A 19,890-nucleotide genomic window follows, 5' to 3' on the forward strand; every position below is an offset into this window, starting at 1 on the left:
GTGCTTTTCTTTAGGTAGGATTTTTATGCAAATCCATTTTTTTTTCCCCCACACAGACCAACTTTTTTCTTTCCTTTTTTTTTGTTTTCCCCTTCTCCTGTATCTCCAGCTTTTTCCCTTTCTCCCTCTTTCAGGTGTGGTGTTTACCCCAGTGTGTAGGTGAGCACACAGCTGTTGCAAAGTCATACAAACTAAAGCTGCTAAAGGCACCCAGGGGCATTTCCCTCGGTGTCCCATCCCAGCAGGATGTGTAGCTGTTGGTCCTGCTGACTGTAACTCACCCAGCCACAGCTCACATCCAGGGCTTTGGCCGGAGTTCCCTTTCACTGCAGGAAGCTCAGCCATCTCCCACCCATCCTTCCATCACCTTTACTGGCTGCTGAACCTTTCCTACATATAATTAAAGTGTTGGCCTCTTTGCTAGGCAAGCTCTCTGGGGATCCACTCCATCCTGAGCCTGATCCTAACTCCTCCTCTTCCCAGCTGCTCCCTTTTCACCCCTCCAGCCTCAGCCTGTCCTCTCTCAGCTCCCTGAGCAGCCATCACACATCCCTCCCACCCCACTTTGGCCTGAATTCTTCTGCCTCCTGCCCAAAACTTCTCTGTCCCCTCACACCTGGGGTCGTGTCCCTTCTGCTCCCCCACAGCTCCCTGCCCCGTCCCCCTGAGCCCCCGGGAGGACAGAGGATGCTGCAGGAGACCTCAGACCTCCCTGCTTCCCAAGGCTTGGATCTGAGTTTGAGAGGAGAATTTGGGTGCTGAGTTCTACCTCTGGCATCTGACCATGGTGCTTAGTTTCAGTTTTATTCCTGGAAAAAGGGCAAACAGGCATGTTCTGAGATAACTTTTACTCTGAAACGCTGAAAGCGAGCACAGGCACATTGCAGAAGGTGAACAAGTGCTGATTTCTGGGATCCAAAGTCCTGGCTTGGCCAGTTGTGTCTTTCCTGATTTCCCCAAGACCAGTACACTGCTCCTATCTTCCCTGGCTGGGATCAGTGGCTCCATTTCCCGCTGTGCAGCTTCCAAGAGTGAGATCAAACATCAGCAACAATCTCTGACCGACCCACGGGAGCTGAAAGTGGCGTTTTGTGCAGCAGCTCCTGCTCTTCCCCTGGGTTTTCGTGACACGAGGTCTCCCCTTGTCCTTGCAGATGTCAGCCATCGAAACCATGACGGAGAAACTGGAGAGCTTTGCAGCCATGAAGGCAGACACTGGCACCTCCCTGCAGCCCCTTCCCCACCACCCCTTCAACTTCCGATCGCCGCCGCCCACGTTGTCCGACCCCATCCTGCGCAAGGGCAAGGAACGCTACACCTGCAGGTGAGGGACGGGCACCCCGGGGGCCAGAGCATCCCCAGGGCATGGGGGCACCCCGGGAGATGCCCCCCAGGCTGGGGAGCTGCTGCACTGGGCACCAGGAGGGACCAGGGACATCTCCGCTGCCTCCCCAGGGGCGGGAGGGGAAACGAGGAGCAGCAGAATTAGCCCAGAGCCTTGGGATGACTAATCCCCTCTGAAATAGCTTGTTTTGTCTGGTAGGAAATCAGCATCTTCTGTTTGCTTTGTGATTTTTAATAACCCTGAGAGCGGATCTGGAGATTCTCAGGCTGGCCCAGCTCCCCAGGCCAAGGCTCTGGTGTGTGGCAGCGAGCACTGTGGTTCCAATGCCAGCACAGCCTCGGCTGGGTCCATCTCAGCTGTGTCCATCTCTGCTCTGTCCATCTCAGCCATGTCCATCTCAGCTGTGCCCATCTCAGCCGTGTCCGTCTCAGCCGTGTCCATCTCTGCTCTGTCCATCTCAGCCGTGTCCATCTCTGCTCTGTCCATCTCAGCTGTGTCCATCTCTGCTGTGTCCGTCTCAGCTGTGTCCATCTCTGCTCTGTCCATCTCTGCTCTGTCCATCTCAGCTGTGCAGAATGAGGGCATTGCAAACAATGGCACGCAGGAAGCAACTTCTTCAGACACACAGAAGTCTTCGAGTGCCTTTCCCAGCTCCAACAGCTCCTCTCGGAGCAAGTCACTGATTTTTAATGATAAACCTCTGTCTCTGTTGTACCTGACCCTTGTTCCCTGGGAGCAGAGCCCGACCCCCCCCGGCTCCCCCCTCCTGTCAGGGGGTTGTAGAGCCAGAAGGTCCCCCCTGAACCTCCTTTTCTCCAGGCTGAGCCCCCCCAGCTCCCCATCAGTCTGTGCTCCCGTGTCACCTCTGTGACCCCCGTTATTCTGGGGTGGGTTTTGACCTGCACATCTTCCCCCCTCGGTGCAGGAGGGAGCTGGGAGTGCCCTGAGGGATTTTGGGGGCGGTGTGAGGGTGGGTGAGGTGGGTGTGGTGTGGCTCCTGCCCTGACGGTTCCCTTGGCTGTCTCTCCCCAGGTACTGTGGGAAGATCTTCCCCCGCTCAGCGAACCTGACGCGGCACCTGCGGACGCACACGGGGGAACAGCCCTACAGGTGAGCTGGGCCCGGGGCAGCCCCTTCCCAAACCCCCCTGGCTCCCCACTCCAGGATTTCTTCCCCTCCCCACAAAGCTGTGCCAGCAGAACACCACGGGCCTGGAGCATTACACAGAGTGATTCATAGCGTTGTATATTATGTGTACCAGCCAAAAATAATCAGGCTTGGCAGCCTGAAGATAGACACTTAGCTTATATTTAGATGTATGCTGGCAAACCAGGGCTCTGATTTGCAGTGTTGTTTCACACTCACGTTAACCATTCATCTCAAGGACAGCTGAAGGTGCTGAATGGCTCTGAAACTCGGGCTGGTTTGAAGGGCTTGCCAGGACCTTCACTGCTGGGGATGGATGGATTTTTTTTTTCCTTTCCTGATGTATATCAGAGGTGCCTGGAGCAGTGGATCAAAAAAACAAAGGAGAAGAGAAGCCCTATAGAATTATCTGCTTTAAAATCAAGGTTTGGCAGTGTCTGACCTTAAATCTCGAAGTTTAAAGGGACTGATGGGAGGGGGGATTCACACACAGCCTCACACGTTCAGTGGGTGTTTCAGGTAGAAAGCTGAACTATTTTCTGCTGGTTGTGGTGTGATTTTGACCCCTCAGTGTGCAGGGGGGGTGTGCACAGGGACAGGCTCTCCCTCTGGAGAGCAGGCACAGTGTCCCATCCCAGCACATGGTGGTGCTGTGGCTTAGAAAGGGGCTTCTATTTAACTTAGAGCTTTAAACTTGAATAAAACTCACAAGAAAATATGCGTAATATGTGTGTGTAGGTGTGTAAATGACTATTTCTCATGGAAGACCAAGCAGGAATCTTCCCCCCCAGTATTTTCTCCCAGTCCTTTGCAGGCGGTTTCAAAAAACTTCAGCAAAAAATACACTTTCTTGTTAAAATTGGGTCCATATATGAGCAAACCTGAAGGAAAGACAAATTGAGAGCTCGCTGCAAATCAAGCATTCTGTTTTCCATGATGTGAGTGAGTGTTTTGCACGTTGTCAAACAACAGCAACAATTCAGTTTCGTTTTGGGCAGCTGATATTGCAGCGTTTCCATGCACAGCCATAAGTTCACAACAAAGCCAATGCAGCAGTTACTGTATGAAGAGAAATGCAAATTTATAAGCAGCAAAAGGCCATGTGGTCAAATACATCACATTTTTATGCTCAGTTTAACTCAAGAGGCGACTCTCCTGCATTGTAATCGCTGCTGCGTGCGGAGCCACGTTTATTTTACATACGGAATTTCGAGTAGACATTAGGTAAATTAAAAATACCCCCCCCTTCCAAAGCAGACATATATTTTGGACCCAGTCCCTGCTGTGGTGCCCGAGGTTGTGGTGTTTGATAGGAGGAGTGGGCTCTGTGTGTTCCCCGGGCACTGAAACCCTCGCTCCCGATTATTCGGGGATTGTTGGTTCGGTTTTCTTCCAAAAAAGGAGACTTGCAACTTAACAAAGGTTAGGAAAACAAAGATTTATTTGATCTGGTCTTCTCCCAGAAAATGGCCTGTGTGGGTTTTTCTCGAGGTCTGACTCCTGGACAGTGTTGCTGTCTCACAGCACTCGGGAGGGTCGGAGCCGCCTCTGCAGAGGAGCTTTAATTATCATTGATTTGCTTTTTGCTCTCAGAGAAATGGGATTTGCAGCTTTGGCGGCCGGAATTGTTTGCAAAGCTTGTTTTTTTAAGTATTGACTTGATGCAGGTAAAAGGAGGGTTTACTGATGTCTCCCTGGTAACTTTGCTTTTGACTGTTTAAGTGCTTTTCCTTTTGATTCTGTCAGTGCTATATATTCATCCAAATATCAGTTTAAATGTTCTTAAAGGCAATATAAACTGACCAGATGTCCACGTGGAGATCAAGCAACAGACCAGAAAATAAAGTGCTTTAGTTTCGATTCCTGATTTTCAGTGAAAAATTATTTTACCAAGAGTTTTTACCAAGACGAGCATTTTTATCAAGTCACTTAAACCTCCTAGATGTCTGTTTAATTATGTATAAAGTACAAATTAGTAGCACAGGAACAATAAGGAGGCAAATTATTTTTTTTTAAGGGAAAGCGAAACATGTTTTTTGAACAGTGAGAAATACCTGCCAAGGCACTTCCTAAAAATCAGCTGATTTGAAAAGACTCTGAGCCCTACAGTGAAATTCAGTGTTTCTTCTCACTCTTTTGTTTGCACCAAATCTAAAATTCAGGAGTAGGTATTTCAAAATCCAGTCATAAGGCCCTTGTAGATCTTGTGCCCTGTTATTTGCATTAGGCTGAAACTATCAACTAAAGCTGACGTCTGCCACATCATTTCAGATCATATGTAGTTCAACAAATGTCTTTATTGAAGATATTCCTCATTTCCTGGTGTTTAAAAAGTTCATCCCTGCTATAAATGCTCTTGGGGCTGAGGAGGAGTTGCTGTCTGTGTGTTTTGTGCTTTTTCACTGCAGTTCTGCCTTTCCAGCTCCCACTGATCAGCAGATCAGTGTAAAACTGTGTCCCAGGGACTCCTTCCCTCATCCCTGGGGGGGGGGTTGCTCTCTGTTTTCCCCCTCCACCCGTGTTATCCCAGGTACCTGCAGCTCCAGGGATTGCCTGTGGTTCCTCAGAGCCCCCCAGCTCCATCTCCAGCTCCTTCTTTGCTGTCACTCACTCCCACTTTAGATGTTTTTAGCCCATTGCTGTGTTACTTTAAGCTGATAAGGGAGAAGCTTTACCGGTGTCCTGTCGGTGTGTTTGCAAAGCAAATGCTGCTGCCTTTGAGCTTTACTCTTCTGCTGCCTCCCTGTTCACCCCTTCCCTGGATTGAAGCTGGTTCCTCTGTCTGGGTCATTTATTTAGATTAAAACCAGCAGAGTTCCAAGCACTGACCCCTCTGGGACCACAAATAACGCCGGACACCTCCCTCATCCCTTTGCTCCCAGACATCAGCTGCTCCTTCCCCATGGCCCTCTGGTTCCCATTTCTTTAACAAGCTCTTCATCCTGTCTCCGTGCCCTGCCCTGGGTGCACACAGCTCGTTGTGAGAGCCAGGACCTGTCAGAGGGAACTTTTCAAAGGCTTCCTGGACACCTAAATAAATGGACACGGAGGGGGCTGGAGCTCTCCTGCCCTGCCCGTGGGAGAGCTGCCTCTGAACCAGCTGGAGCTGCTCCTGGCAGGGACTCAGGGAGAGCCAGGCTGGGCACCTGGGCAGCCCTGGTGCCCACTGTGCCAGGTATCCAGTGTGCCAGGCACTGGGACACACACACAGAGCTGAGTTTGGCTCAGGAGGGCACAGAGATGGTGCAAATGGGCAGGAAGGGAAAACCACTGGCACCAGCAGGGATGAGCTGGACAAAACTGCTCGTGAAAATCCCGTGGAACAGCAGGAATTTGGGGGTATTGGCTGTTCTGGATGTCACAGCTTTCTGAAGGGCTGAGCAGGAGGAGCTGCTGGAGCCTGGCAGCTCCTGAGAGCAGGTTCCTGAGTGCTGGAAATCTGTGTTTAACTCCCCGTGTAGAAACTGTGCTTGTTCTTGCTGATGTTCAAATAATGCTTTCTGGGGTTATTTAGAGGTTTTTTGAAAGAATGAAAAGGAAAGACTTTAAAAACCTGAAAAAGCTGTGGTTTAAAAAGAGATTTTTGCTTTCTTCTTCGGTTAATCCTAATAAAGGTTCATTATTTGAAATATCTTTATTCTTTCTGGAGGTTTAGCAGTAGGAAATTCGGAGGTGGACATGGAATCCATAAACATTCAGCGAGAGAGAGTGTTTCATAAATGTATCCCTGCTATTTCCAAAAATAATAATCAATTTATTTTTAGAGGCCAAATAAAAATCACAGCTGGAGCACATCTGGAAACGGGGGGGGGTGTTTCACAGCGGGGATTCTTTATGCTCTCAGTTGAACCTGTTGTGTCTGTAGGGAGGAATCCCATGTCCTAAATGTCCAGGGAAATCCAGTTTCATCCTCGAGTGAGGCTGGCACGGGGTGAGTCTGGGTGCCCTGAGCACATCAGGAGCTGCTGCTGTTCCCAAAACCTGTGTGGATCCCCCTCCATCTCCATGTCTTGGGGCTTTCCAACCCAAACTTTTCGGGGATTCTTGGATTCTTGTCGAGGAGTAGCTCAGCTGAGCAGGGCAGAGGTTGCTCTGGGCTGGAGGAGCTCGGAGCAGTCCCGCTGAAGGGAGTGGATTTGTCCTGGAATTACAAGGACTTGGGAGCAGTTTGGATTTTGTCCCGTAAGTGTCCGGGATTTGTGGAGGGTCATAGAGATGGATTCTGCTGCTCGTGGGTGTGGAAGCAGAGCCACGGGAGAAGCAGCTTTGCTGAGTTCCAAGGGATGTATTTAACGGGAGAGACCTAAGGAGGGATTCGGTGGATTCCAAAGGGAATGAGGCTCCCAAAACTCTGCAGTGCGGCTCGAAGCTGCCCTCTTCAGTCCATCGGAGCCCACAGCACCACCCTGAGCAAATCCTTGGGTTTTTTTGGAGGGAATCTGAATCTGGAAAGGAGGGTGACCACTTTGAACAGGCCCCCAGCCCGTCTGCCACGGGTCGTGCAGGGACTCAGCTCAAAAAGGGGATGTTTCTTCCCTCAACAGCTTCCCTGAACATCCAAGCTTGACTCCTTACGGTCCAGTTTTTCATTTTAAATCAGATATTCACCTGTAGGAGTAAATCCTGTTTGGAAATTATGTTATATTTCTTGGGAGCTGTTGTACAGAAAGAATAACCATTATTACCTTTAAAGACACACTCTGTGGCCTGGATCTCCAGCACCACAAGGAGTTTCACAAATAAAGCTGGAGTTTTTTGTGTGTCCAGCTGATTGTCACGCAGGGATTTACCTGTTAATAACTATTTTATACATTTCACCTCCCTTCTTTCTTCTTCTCTCTTCCTTGTCCTCCCTCCACAGCCATATTTCACCTAATCCCTCCCAAAAGGGGAAGGTTGGAAGGAATAAATTCACCTTTCTTATTTTAACGTTGATATGTGGAAAAGTAATTACTTTGTTTAAAACCCTTATTTGTTTGGACGACTTGCTTCCTAATTAATCCTAATCCTTCCTTTGTGCTCCTTGAGTAACAATAATATCAGATTTGTCTGCAGTGATTAATGCCTTGTGCTTCCCATGTCCTCAGCTGAGTAATGATTTATAGACCAACATTCCCTGGCTTTCTGATAGTCAGATTTTTCTTTTTTTCTTTTTTTTCTCTTTTTTTTTCCCTGCCTCCCTCACCCTGCAACCTTTGGCGTTTGCTTCTGTTTTTCAGGTGTAAATACTGTGACAGGTCATTCAGCATTTCCTCCAACCTGCAGCGGCACGTCCGGAACATCCACAACAAGGAGAAGCCATTCAAGTGTCACCTGTGCAACAGGTGCTTCGGGCAGCAAACCAACCTGGACAGGCACCTGAAGAAACACGAGCACGAGAACGTGCCAGGTAGGGCAGGACATGGCCCTGGATCACTGCAGGGACAGGACACCTCGGGCTGGTCTCTCCCTGGCTCTGGGAAGCCCTTCTGGAATGCACTGTTCCCCAAGGATGGGTTTGTGGGGGTGTGTGGAGTTCCAGAAGGTAATTAGGGCTTTGCCTTAAGATAAAAACTGAAGGAGGAAATCCCTGTGCTGGAGCCAAGGAAGTGATTTCCCAGCACAGGTGAAAACAAAGATATTGTGGAAAGGTTATAGGCAAACAGCTCTGCAATGGATAAGGGTTCTTAAACTGTATGTATTGTCCATAAATGCTGAATATCCCCTGTATTTCTCTCTGTAGTTCAGGTCTGGGAAACACAAAGTTCCTTTTTGGGTCCATGACTTTTCTCTTGACTGCTGAATAATGAGTATCTAGTGAGGGGACTGTTCCTCCTTCATGTTTCCTGTTCCTAATGGCCTTGGCAACCCCTGATGGTGCCTCCTGTTCTCTCCTTGTCTCTCCCCCACAGTGAGCCAGCACTCTGGAGTCATCACCAACCACCTCGGGACCAGTGCCTCTTCCCCCAACTCGGAATCAGACAACCATGCACTTTTAGATGAAAAAGAGGATTCGTATTTCTCTGAAATCAGAAATTTTATTGCAAATAGTGAGATGAATCAAGCGTCAACTTTAGCAGATAAAAGGTAGAAAAGAAAATAGAATTATCTGATGACAGTATAGTAAAATAATATGAGAAAGAATTTAAGCTGGTTGGTAGAGGCTTCCTCCTCCTGGTTGCTCAAAGGGAGATTGTTGGAATACAGCAGGACAGAGAAGGAGGAAAGCTGCCTGTCCCACAGATGTTATATTTTAAGAGATTGAAAACCAGCATTTAAATTCAGAGTAGACAATATTGTAGTTTGAAAAGCCTTGGGGTTGCTGTGTTCTTACCATACTTAAGAAATGGTGCAGGCTGATTTTTAAGTGCCTGTGACATGTTGATTTTCCTTTTTCTTATATATAATCTATATATATATATAAATATCTCTCTGTGTTCATACATATATATATAATATTATCAAAGCATTGCAGTAGAATTATCAGGTAATTTACCATCTTTTTTTTCTTTCCTCTCTCCTTCTCCCTCCCCCCCCCGACCAAATATTTCAGGCCAGAAATCCAGGATATCGATGGCAATTCCCAGTGCCATGGATTAGCAAATGAGAAAACGGAAGATGTGGACGACGAAGACGAAGAACTGGAAGAGGAGGACGACGACAGCCTGACGGGGAAGTCCCAGGACGAGCCGGTGTCGCCCACGGCGGAGCCCCGGGGGGCCTTCGAGGATGAGGAGGATGAGGAGCCCACGTCTCTCACCATGAGCTTCGACCACACCCGGAGGTGAGGGGGGGCTGTTCCCTTCCAGGGGCCGGAGGGGGCTCAGCCCCTGCCCCCGTGTCTGTGGTGGATCATCAGTGCTGTGGTTTGTTTTCCCGAGCCATGTCTCTCACGCCTCCGGTTTGATTTGAGCGTTCGCTCCAGATTCCATTTCACCGTGGTGGGGACACGAAACAAGTGGACTGCAAGGAGAGTCTGGGCTGAGGTGTGAGGAGCCTGGATCAGGAGAACAGTTGGTCCCACACAACACCCAGGGCAGCACAGCTCAGCAGATATTGTCTTTCTCTCCAAAACTGTGGCCAGGGCGAGGGAAGGGGTGTCTGTGCAATTCCTTTGGTGCTGCTCTGGCCCTTTGAGTCACAGCAGAACATCCTTGACTGCAAGTGGAGTTCTCAGAGCTCTGGCAAAAAGGGGATTCTGCCCCTCTGCCCCCTCAGGTGAGACCCCCCTGCAGAGCTGCCTCCAGCCCTGGGATCCTGGCACAGGAAGGACGTGGAGCTGCTGGAGCGAGTCCAGGGCAGGCACCAAGTGGATTAGAAGGGGGGAGCAGCTCTGCCATGAAGACAGGCTGGGAGAACTGGGGTTGTTCAGCCTGGAAAAGAGAGGGCTTCAGGGTGACTTAACTGCAACCTTCCAGTACCTGAAGGGAGCTACAAGAAAGAAGGAGAGAGACTATTAATAAGGGCTTGGACAAGGGGGAATGGCTTCACACTTACAGAGAGTAGAGTTAGGTTGGATATTAGGAAGAAATTCTTCCCTGTGAGGGTGGGGAGGCCCTGGCACAGGTTGCCCAGAGAAGCTGTGGCTGCCCCATCCCTGGAAGTGTCCAAGGCCAAGTTGGACGGGGCTTGGAGCAACCTGGGCTGGTGGAAGGTGTCCCTGCCAATGGCAGGAGGTGAAATGGAGTGATTTTTAAGGTCCCTTCCAACCCAAACCAGTCTGTGATTCTATGATTCTATGAAAAGTGAAGACTTCTTTTCCCCAAGGTCAGCCATGCCTAGACAGCTTTAAAATCAAAGTTTCCTGCACACAGTGCAGGCCCAGCCTTGGTTTTGCCTCGTGGCAGCAGACGTGCCAGGATGCCAAGTAACCCCTTCCCCAAGCCCAGCTCCCTGCTGGTTTTGGTGCAGAACCTCAGACACCTGCAGCACTTGTTGCTCTCCACTTCTTCCCTGCTCCTCCCATGCCGTGTGGTTGCCGTGTCCGTGTGTCCGTCCGCTCACGCATGTGCCTGTGACCCCCGTGGGTTGTGCATGCAGGGGGTGGGTGCCCAGCCGAGCTAACCCGGGTCACCCCTGGTCATTGGTACAGGTGTATTGAGGAGGACGAAGCCGCCCTGTTAGATTTGGAGCAGATGCCGAATTTTGGGAAGGGGCTGGACCTTCGCAAAGCGGCCGAGGAAGCATTTGAAGTTAAAGATGTGTTTAATTCCACCTTAGACTCTGAGACAATAAAACAGACTCTGTACAGGCAGGCTAAAAACCAGGTGGGTATGCACAGAACGTTTTCCAAGCTTGCCTCCAGCACGGACAGTAGGATTAGGGAGCAGCTGCCCTCCTCTAGCAGAGGGTTATTTTCCCCTTCTAGTGGGTTATTTCCCCCTTGCAGTTGTTTATTTCCCCCTTCCAGCAGGAATTCTAGCACACACATGGATTGTGAGTGAACTGTGCCTTGTTGCAACAACTGAAACAGAGAGGCAGGGACTGGCCATCACCTTTAGGGCACCAGGTGGATTTGTTGTTCAGCCCGTGGGGTGAGAATGTGGCTATACAGGAAGAGAGAGGCATCTGTCTGTTTTTATCTGTCTGTATAAATGTTTCTGTGGCTCTTTATTTATTTATACTTCGGGATGGGTCTTCTGTTTGTAAACACTGAGGTTTGTTCTGCAGAAACAGCAACAAAATGCCCTTGGGTTTGGTTATAAAAGGTGTCATAGACAAAAGCATTTCCAGGACTTGCAGCCCAGCTTGTCTAGAGGGTCTCCTTGTTTATCTCCTTGATTTCTAGAAGTAAACCATACATAAAATGGAAAAAAAACCAAAAAACCTGTGAGCCAGACCAGTTCAGACCCACCAGCATTTGTGTGAGCAGCACAGCATTCCTTTGGCTTTCTTTTAAGCAGTTTTAGAAGCCTGTGTGTCCACAGCACCACGAAGCTGTTCCTCTGCCCTGGAGCAGGGAGGGTGGGGACCAACTATGTTCTGCTCTTTCTCCTGGGTGACAATGACATTGACTTTCCCCTCTGGTGTGTGAGGTTATCGTTGGCCTGAGTCCTCACACCACTTGTGTGGGTTGTGGGAGGATGCAGAGGTGTGTGAGACGAGCAGCCCTGGAGGAGGGAGAGCACCCAGGCTCCAAGAAGCCAGGTGATTGTTGTGCGTGCAGAAGTCTTGGTGTGTTTCTGCCAGAAAACACCTTTAATCATTTAACTGCAGCAATAAATCCACCCTGACAGAACATCTGAACACACCAGTAGTGCCAGGGAGCATTTTGTGTTCCCAAATACCTCCATACAGGTGTCTGCAGGCACCAGTGGGCTCATGCCAGGCAGTGGGTGGGGATGAGCAGCTGCCCACCAGTGCCCACCAGGATGCTGCTCCTGTGGGCATTGCTGCCCCATTTCCAGGGCTCGTGCCCGCCCCAGCCCAGCCTCCCTGAGACTCTGGCCTATCTGGAGATGTGCTTTTTTTTAAGAGCAAACCCCAGTAATAGCTGCCTTTCCCTGGGAGCAGAGCCTGGAGTCACTTTGTGGGGCCTGGCTCAGGATGGGTTTGGGCCTGTAAAGGCCAGTGGGAATGATGGTCTCTCCTGACTATCCCCTGCCTGTGGCAAACCTCAGTCTTTGGAGTGGTGGGGACCATCCTGGTGTGTGGATGGGGGTTTATGGCCCAGGCCAGAGGGTGCTGGGTTTATGGCCAGCCCCATGTGCATGTTCGGGGTCCTGCAGGGTGTTCACAGTGTCCTCTGCATTCCTCTCTCCCCCAGGCTTATGCAATGATGCTGTCCCTGTCTGAGAACGCTCCCCTCCACACGTCCTCCCAGAACTCTCTGGGTGCTTGGTTGGACATGGCAGGAGCAGCTTCAGAGTCGGGGACCTTTAACCCCATCAACCACCTCTGAGAGGTCCTCAAGGCACTGGCCAGAGTCCAAGCGAGGCGGCAGTGGTGCTGCAGCTGTCCTTGCAAAACCCCAGCGAGCAGAAGATGGATGAGAGGGCCTCAGGGAGTCGTCTGAACTTTGGGCTGAGAAGGAAACCTGTCGCATCCGACCTACACGTCCTGCATTTTTACCCATCCAGAGTTTTCCTTTCTAATTTATCAGAATGAACCTCTCCCAAACTGGACAACCCTGATGCAGCCCCAGGATTTCACTGTCTGTAGGAACAGCATGAGCAAGACACGAATTGCAACAGTGCAATCAAAGATTGGCCCCTCCAACCTTACAAAGCAGTGTCACTGAGCCAGTCCAGCCTGAGCAGGAACGGCAGCTCGGAGCCACACGACAGCATTTCCTTCCCATCCAGCTGAACAGGGAAGTACTGAGGGAAGAGAGCCAGGGCTGACCTGTCCCTGGTGCAATTCTGACACAGCCGCTGGAGTTATACCAGGGAAGGGAAATTCATCCCATTTCACTGACCCCCAAAAGAGGTCTGTGCTCCCACAGAAACACCATCCTGTCCTTTGTTCCCAACAAAATGTTGGCACGGCACAAAGCTCCTCCGAGGTGAGGCCTGGAGTCATCCTGCGCTCCGTGCAGGTCCCAGCTGGGACATCTCCAGCCTGGAACGTTGCTGGGGTCGGCGTGTGGACGTGTCACACAGATGTGGGTCACCGGCTGTGCCCTGAGCAGCCTCTGCCTGTGAGAGCAGAGGGCTCCCCATCCCTGCCAGTGCTGTGAGCCCAAGCTGCTGCCCGGGCTGGAGCTCACAGTGTCTGGGACAGAGCCGTGCCCAGCCAGGGCGGTGGCAGTGGTGGCACTTGGGAGTGATGGAGCTCCTGGCAGTGCTTGGAATTCCCTGAGCAGAGAGATCCCAGGGTGAGCCCTTCCCTGGCTGTGCACGAGGAAATGTGTGCTGGGCAAGTCTCACCCCACCGAGGGCAACTGGGACACATCCTGTGTCACCTCCCGGGGGTTTTGGGTGCCATCATTCCCTGCTGATGGTGTCTGGGGCTGTGGCAGAGATCTCTGATTCACACCGTTGTTCTGGCCTGTTGGATGGTGCCTCTGCACCACCCGCTGCTGCTTGGCCTGTAATTTAAGTAGAAAGATTAACATTTCCGTGCTCCAGCAGCCTGAGGGTGCAGAGCTCTGCTCAGGCACAGAGATAAAGAATCGAGTTGTCTCTCCAACCTTAAGATGCTCACAGATATTTTATGAGTGATTTTAAATCGCTTCAAAGCCTCATCTCCTTTGCTGATACACAGCAGCCTCCAGAAATCCTCTGGGCTTTCTGCTGTTCTCCATTGCAATTGCAGCTGGAGCAGGGAATTTGGAGATAACATTGATTTACTGAACAATTATGGAAGCCATGTGCAGCCTCTCTGCCTGCTCAGTATGGAAAAGGGCAGATGGAGGTTTCTGAGCCAGTCCAGAGTGGGAAACCTCATTCCATCAAGCCAAAACAACGGAACCACCTCCCTGAGTAAAGCAGAGGTGGTGGTGGGAGTGATCTCTTTGCAAGGTCAGCTTTGCTCCCAAGAGCACACCCGAGGCTGTTTTTAGGGAGCCAGGAGCCTCAAACTGTTCATGGAGGAAAACATCAAAGGTGGCTTTGGTGCAGAAGGAACACAAGGTAAATTAGCAGCATCAGCGTGTTTCCCAAGAAAATTGATCCTCCTTTTTTTGGTTTTCCACAACATCCTGTGAAAGTGCCCAAGGCCCTGAGAACACCAGTCAGTGTAACCGAACTGCTTCATGTATTTGCACAAAGCTCTTGGGCAGGGGAAGCCCGAGAGCCAACACTGTCAGAGGAACCCTGGCTCTGCAGAGGGGAGGGACAGCCCTGTCCCATCCCATCCCATCCCATCCCATCCCATCCCATCCCCACTGTGGCAGCTGCAGCACAGCCCTGCCCAGGCACTTGGCCTTTAAATTATTCCCACAGGGGCCAACTGAAAATAATAAAAAGAATTCTTTCTTTTCCTGATGGAATTTATTTTAATCTGTATATAACTTGTAATTTTGGGCTAATTCCTTTCTTATTTTATTTCTTCCTTAACAGTATTTTTTGCATTAGGGATCATTCTTGTGAAGAAACAATGTTAATATAAGTATGTAGTGAAGGACCAAAATCGTGTGGTTAAGGTTGGATGTTGGATGATGGATAACCAGGGAGTAGGAAGATTTTGTCCATGTGCCAAATGCCCCCAGATCAGTCCTGCCAGTCGTGCTGCCAATTCTCCAGACAATCATCCCTTGGGTTCCCTTTGCCTTGAAGTGCCCGGGGTGTTGGAGGAAAGTTCTAGTGATGGCCTTGGCTGGTTGGGAACCAGCACCAGCTCCCCCAGTGCAGGAGGAGGAGGAGGAGGAGGCCAGTGGGGATGCTCTGCTTCGATGGCCCTGCTCCAGGAGAACATGGAAATGACCATAAGCGGGGGGAGAGATCTGTCCTGTCCTGTTCTGCACGAAGCTGATTTGCAGCTCCTTGGATTTTGGCAGCTGCTTGGAGCAAACAGTGTGTGAGCATGTCTCTGGTAGGGCCCATGGCACTGCCTGTTGTGCTGGAACAAGATCCGTGGGCAGTGAGCAGGGTTTGCATGCTCAGATCCAATGTTCTGTCCATCCTTTGAGGAGGTCGGGATCTGCAGCTCGAGGAGGGAACGGAGCAGCCAAGGGAGTGGCAGTGAGCTGGTCACCAAAATGTGGGCCAAGCATCAAGAAATTCAAGTGTTATCATGGGGATTTATTTGGGGTATTTATGGTCTTCCCATCCACATCTCAGCCCTTCTCTCTCTTGCGTGGTTTCTCCAAAAGCAGTTTGTCAGGTCCTTGCTCTGACCGAGCTCATGCTGTCGCTGTTCCCCTCCCAGGGCTGATCCTGGCTCTCCACAGATCTCCAGGAGTGAGGGCTCCTGGTGCTGGCCAGGGATGGGGAGGTACAATCCAGCCAGGGATTGAGGACATTAAAATATAGGGTTTAAAATCATGAAATGATTTTTTTTCTTTTCATATTTCCTGATTCAGTTTTCTCCCCACTTTCTCATGTCTCCGTGTGTTGTAGGATCTCCCAACTCCTCTAATTTAGCACTGATTACAAGTTTTGATTTCTCTGGTTAAGATAAAGAAACAGAAAGCCTCATTGAACCTCTGTTTAACTTTTGCTTTTGTTGGATTGCACTTGAAATGTGCTGCAGTTCCCAGCAGGCGTTGAGGTTCCGGTTTGCTGCTTTAGTGAAGAATCCCATATTTTCAAGGCTGTTTCCCGAGAGTTTTGTGTCGAGGACATTCTGCCATCAGGGCACAGGTGGATTCCCAGCAGTGGGGAAGGTCTGAGAGCTTGGGTGAGATGTGGAGCTGTGGTGCTCAGGGCTGTCCAGAGCCATGGACACGTCGTGCTGGGGATCCAGGATCCCAGTGCAACGTGGGCAGGTGAGGGTGGCAGGGATGGGAATGTGGGGTGGGGTGTCCAACAGCCAGGGCACCACCTGAGGTGTGATTTAAACCAGAGCTTTTTGTAGGGCCTACTTAATGAAGTATCTTCACATCCCACGGCCTTATTGCCACAACAGCACAGAGGAGAGGAGGGCAAGGCCTGGGGATGTTTGGTGTGGCCGGGGGAGGCCGGGAGCCGCTGGCTGCACCCTCCTGCTCGGCGGGGATGGGATGTCAGCGCTCCACAAAGGGCCCCCTCTTTGGTCACAGGTGGATCCTCCTGCCTGGGCTGGAGCTGGGGGACATGGGTGTGGTGTCTGTGCATTCCCTGCTCGCTGGTGGTCAGTCCCAGGCTGGTGTGGAGAATGGGGGTTCTCCTACGGGATGTGCCGAGGCACCGGCTTCTCCCACGGGACATGTTGAGGCGCTGGGCTCTTCCACGGGATGTGCCCTTTGGTGCACAGGCTGCTCCGGGTGGGTGCCTTTCCAGGGTGTCCCATGCCAGCCAGGTCCTGCCTCCCAGGGCATCCCAGAGATGTGGCTGTGCGGGGCTCCACGGGAGCTGCCCAAACCCAAACCGAGCAGGGCTGAACAGCAAACACCAGCCAGGTTTGCTGAGCTGCACTCCGGGACAAACACCCAGCCGGGGTTCTGTCCTGCTTAAAACAGTGTCGAGGAAGCTTTTGATTTCTCCCCAATCAGCACTTAGACGCTCAGTAGACGTTCCCGGGAGCGGCTTCTCGCTCCCGGAAAGCACTTGCACAACGACATGGACGCGTTTGACTCTAAAGCATCAAAGCACTGGATCGTGAGCCCCCCCTCCCCTCCGCCCGGGTCAATCTGCTGACTTACACTCGGTTTTTTACGTGCTGTATTGTGTGTGTGTGTGTGCGGCGGGGAAGGGGAGCGGGACCCTGCCCGCCGCTGCCCCCCTGGGCAGGAGTCAGCGCTGGTCACATAAGGGCAAAACCCTCTGCTCCTCGCCCATGGTCAGTAGTGTTCTCACAAAGCCATGAAACTTCTCTGTAGTGTTGAGTGATACTGTGACTAAAACGTTCTTGAATGATTCCGAGGTTCTTTTCTCTCTCTCTCTCTCTCTCTCTCTTCTTCTGTCATTAATTCTTAGTACCACTTTGGGGGAAAAAAAAAAAAAAGAATGAAAAAGAAAAAAAAGGCAGCTTTGATTTCCAAATGTGCAATTCACATGTGAACAAAGTAATTCTGAAAGTAATTCTCAGTGTATTTTACATTCTCGTTGCTCTCTTCAAAGCAAGAGATGTTTTGCCCTGATGTCATTTCCAGCCTGCAGAAGATGTAATTTAAAACATATATATATTGTGCTTGCAAGAATCATAAATCTGTGCATCCTATGTCATTCCTTTTCCCATTGTTACAATACAGATATGATTTAGGTTGGATTTTTTTTTTCCTTTAGACCTGTATAGTGTTTTTTTAAATCAATTGTAAATGTCTGGTTTTCATATAATGTTTAAAAAACATTGAGAAAGAGGATGGTGCTTGTTCCATATCATTCTTGATTGTATATTGCTTCTGTTATGTTTATAAGTAAACTGTGCATGACTTGTGTTTAGCAGTCATTATTGTGTCTGTTTGTGAAATTTTTATTAAAAAGAAAAAAATTCTGTAGATGCACTTATTGTATATGTGATTAGATTTTGCGTCCGAGGCTTGAAGCCTCGAACTGCCAAGGAAGAAAGAAAAAGTGTTGGCAGTTATTAATTAATATGGAATCGCTTTGTTGGGAGCATAATGAAATAAAAGATATGAAGTGTAGAAAATAATTAAAAAAAAAAAGGCAATTTTACAAATTTCATTTTGATGCTTGTGATAAAAGACAAATGTACTTGTGTAGAGAAATTCCTTTAAAATAATGAATAGAAAAAGCTGATTTTGAGGTTAATGCTGTAGAATAGGAATGTATACCAAATGTAATCTTTCCAATGCTACAATGAATTTATACATGAGATTGATATGCAATAAACCTGTGTGCTTTTATAAGCAGTGGTCCCATGAGCTTCTTTTCATGGAAGAGCAGTGGAGACGCCCCATCACAGCCAGGAAGGGGGTGTTGGGCTGTGTCACAGCCTGGCTTTGCTGCTCTGTGCTCCCTGTGTGGTGTGATGTTGGGTGTGCGTGGTTTGTAACACTTCAAAGAGCCTCAAAAAACTAAATTATGCCCCCCCTTCCCCGCTTGCTGCCAAGGTCAGATCACAGAATCACTGAGGCTGGAAAAGACCTCCAGGATCATTGAGTCCAACCTGTGCCTGATGCCAACCTTGTCCCCCAGCCCAGAGCACTGAGTGCCACGGCCAGGCCTTCCTGGGACACCTCCAGGGCTGGGCACTCCAAACCTCCCTGGGCAGCCCCTGCCAAAGCCTGACCATCCTTTCCAGGGAGAAATTCCTCCTCATGTCCAACTTGAACCTCCCCTGGCACAGTTTGAGGTCATTTTCTCTTGTCCTATCCCTTGTTCCCTGGGACCAGAGCCCCCCTGGTTCCCCCCTCCTGTTCAGGGAGTTGCAGAGCCAGAAGGTCCCCCCTGAGCCTCCTTTTCTCCAGGCTGAGCCCTCCCAGCTCCCTCAGCTGCTCCTGCTGCTCCAGCCCCTTCCCAGCTCCCTTCCCTTCTCTGAACACTCTCCAGCCCCTCAGTGTCTCTTGGAATGAGGGGCCCAGAACTGGGCACGGCCCTCGAGGTGTCTCAGCAGTGCAGGTGGTGCTGCTGAACTGTGCCACATCCCACTGAAGGGATGGGAGATTGCACAGGGAAGAGTAAGAGCATTCTAGGGTGGGGGAATGAGTTGGGACGAGGCATCAGTGAGCTGTCAGAAAATGTCAAGAATGTTTCCTTTCACGACTGGAGCGGGGAGTCAGTGAACTATCCAGTGATAGCGGTCAGATGGTTCAGCGGGGGCCCTGGGAGCAGAAATGATTTGAAAGCTGGGTCTTTGAGCTAACAACACCATTACCCAACTGATGAATGGCCTCTGCTTCAAAAAGTCATTCATGGTGATCAAATGATGGTGTCCCACATACGGGATAATGGCTCTTCCCTGGAGTTTGTGAGGGTTTCAGTCTGAGCTGAACCCTTGAGTGGGAGCCCTCTCCTCACAATGGCTGCTGAAGCTTTTCTCCTTATTAGCCCTGGAGGGAAAGGATAAAAAATCTATGGGATAAGAAAGCTGTGATAATAGAGTGATTGTCAGGCAGGCCTTGGAGCAGAGAGAACAGAGTCTTTTAAAGGAATATTGCTGACAAGTGGACTTTGTCATTCAGAAAGTACTTGAGATTCACCACAAACAAGCGAGAAAAAGGCTCCATTTGGGGAGTGGAGGGGGACAGAGCAGGGGGGCAAAAGAGAAGGTCAAGGAAAAGTCTGTTCCCAGTGCAAACAGAGAGCACTGTTGAGCCTGGCCTGACTGGGCAGCTGGGTTACCGGGCAGCTGTCAGCAGCCTGACCCTCAGATCCTCTTTCCCAGGAGCTGCAGCGTCCAAAAGCATCCGAAACCGATGTTCTGTGCATCTGGAGGGACAGCCTGGGGTTACCTTTGAACAATGAAGTCTCAGCAAAGCGAAGATCAGACGTGACTTTAGTAAGGACCAGTCCCCAGGCTGCTGAAACACCGAGTTGTGTGTTGGTCAGACCCCGAGGACAGCCGGGTCACAGTCGTTTGTCACCCGTTAACGTGATGGGAGAACGACATCGAATAATCCCATCACCTGCAGTGACCTTGGAGAGGAGTCCTTAGGGAATGGGGAATGCTGAGAGTCCAGGGGCTGGGAGCGACGCCCCCTGCAAACACCTGCTAGAGACCAGTCACGAAGCAGCAAAATACAGTGAAGTTAATGAGTTTTTCACTCCCAGGAAGCAGGGACGGCCCCGGGATGGGGCGCGGAAGGGAACAGAGCGCTCCTCGGAGCCGGGATGTGCGGGGCACCGGCTGCGGATGCGGGCTCCGAGCGGCTCCATCACCCGTCCCAGTGCCTCCGGGGGCCGGCCCTCTCCCTCCCCAGCCCTTCCCCGGTCCCG

At 50.5% G+C, this 19,890-nt stretch overlaps 1 protein-coding gene across 4 annotated transcripts in view; it reads left to right on the forward strand.

Moving 5' to 3' along the window:
• PRDM16 (PR/SET domain 16) overlaps positions 1-14,772 on the forward strand; it is a 253,931-nt gene extending 239,159 nt beyond the window's left edge. For 3 of the 4 annotated variants that reach the window (XM_027702074.1, XM_027702075.1, XM_027702077.1), the window contains 7 exons: positions 1,155-1,324; positions 2,378-2,455; positions 7,711-7,880; positions 8,383-8,557; positions 9,024-9,254; positions 10,563-10,737; positions 12,237-14,772. In XM_027702074.1, coding sequence (XP_027557875.1) covers positions 1,155-1,324; positions 2,378-2,455; positions 7,711-7,880; positions 8,383-8,557; positions 9,024-9,254; positions 10,563-10,737; positions 12,237-12,371 — 1,134 coding nt within the window. In that variant the 3' untranslated portion in view covers positions 12,372-14,772. The remainder of the gene's footprint in view (positions 1-1,154; positions 1,325-2,377; positions 2,456-7,710; positions 7,881-8,382; positions 8,558-9,023; positions 9,255-10,562; positions 10,738-12,236) is intronic. The other variant, XM_027702076.1, reaches the window with a different exon arrangement.
• Positions 14,773-19,890: the final 5,118 nt, after the last annotated feature.

The sequence above is a fragment of the Neopelma chrysocephalum genome, unplaced genomic scaffold (genome assembly GCF_003984885.1).
Source record: "Neopelma chrysocephalum unplaced genomic scaffold, ASM398488v2 Primary Assembly neopelma1_180, whole genome shotgun sequence".
Lineage (NCBI taxonomy): Eukaryota > Metazoa > Chordata > Aves > Passeriformes > Pipridae > Neopelma > Neopelma chrysocephalum.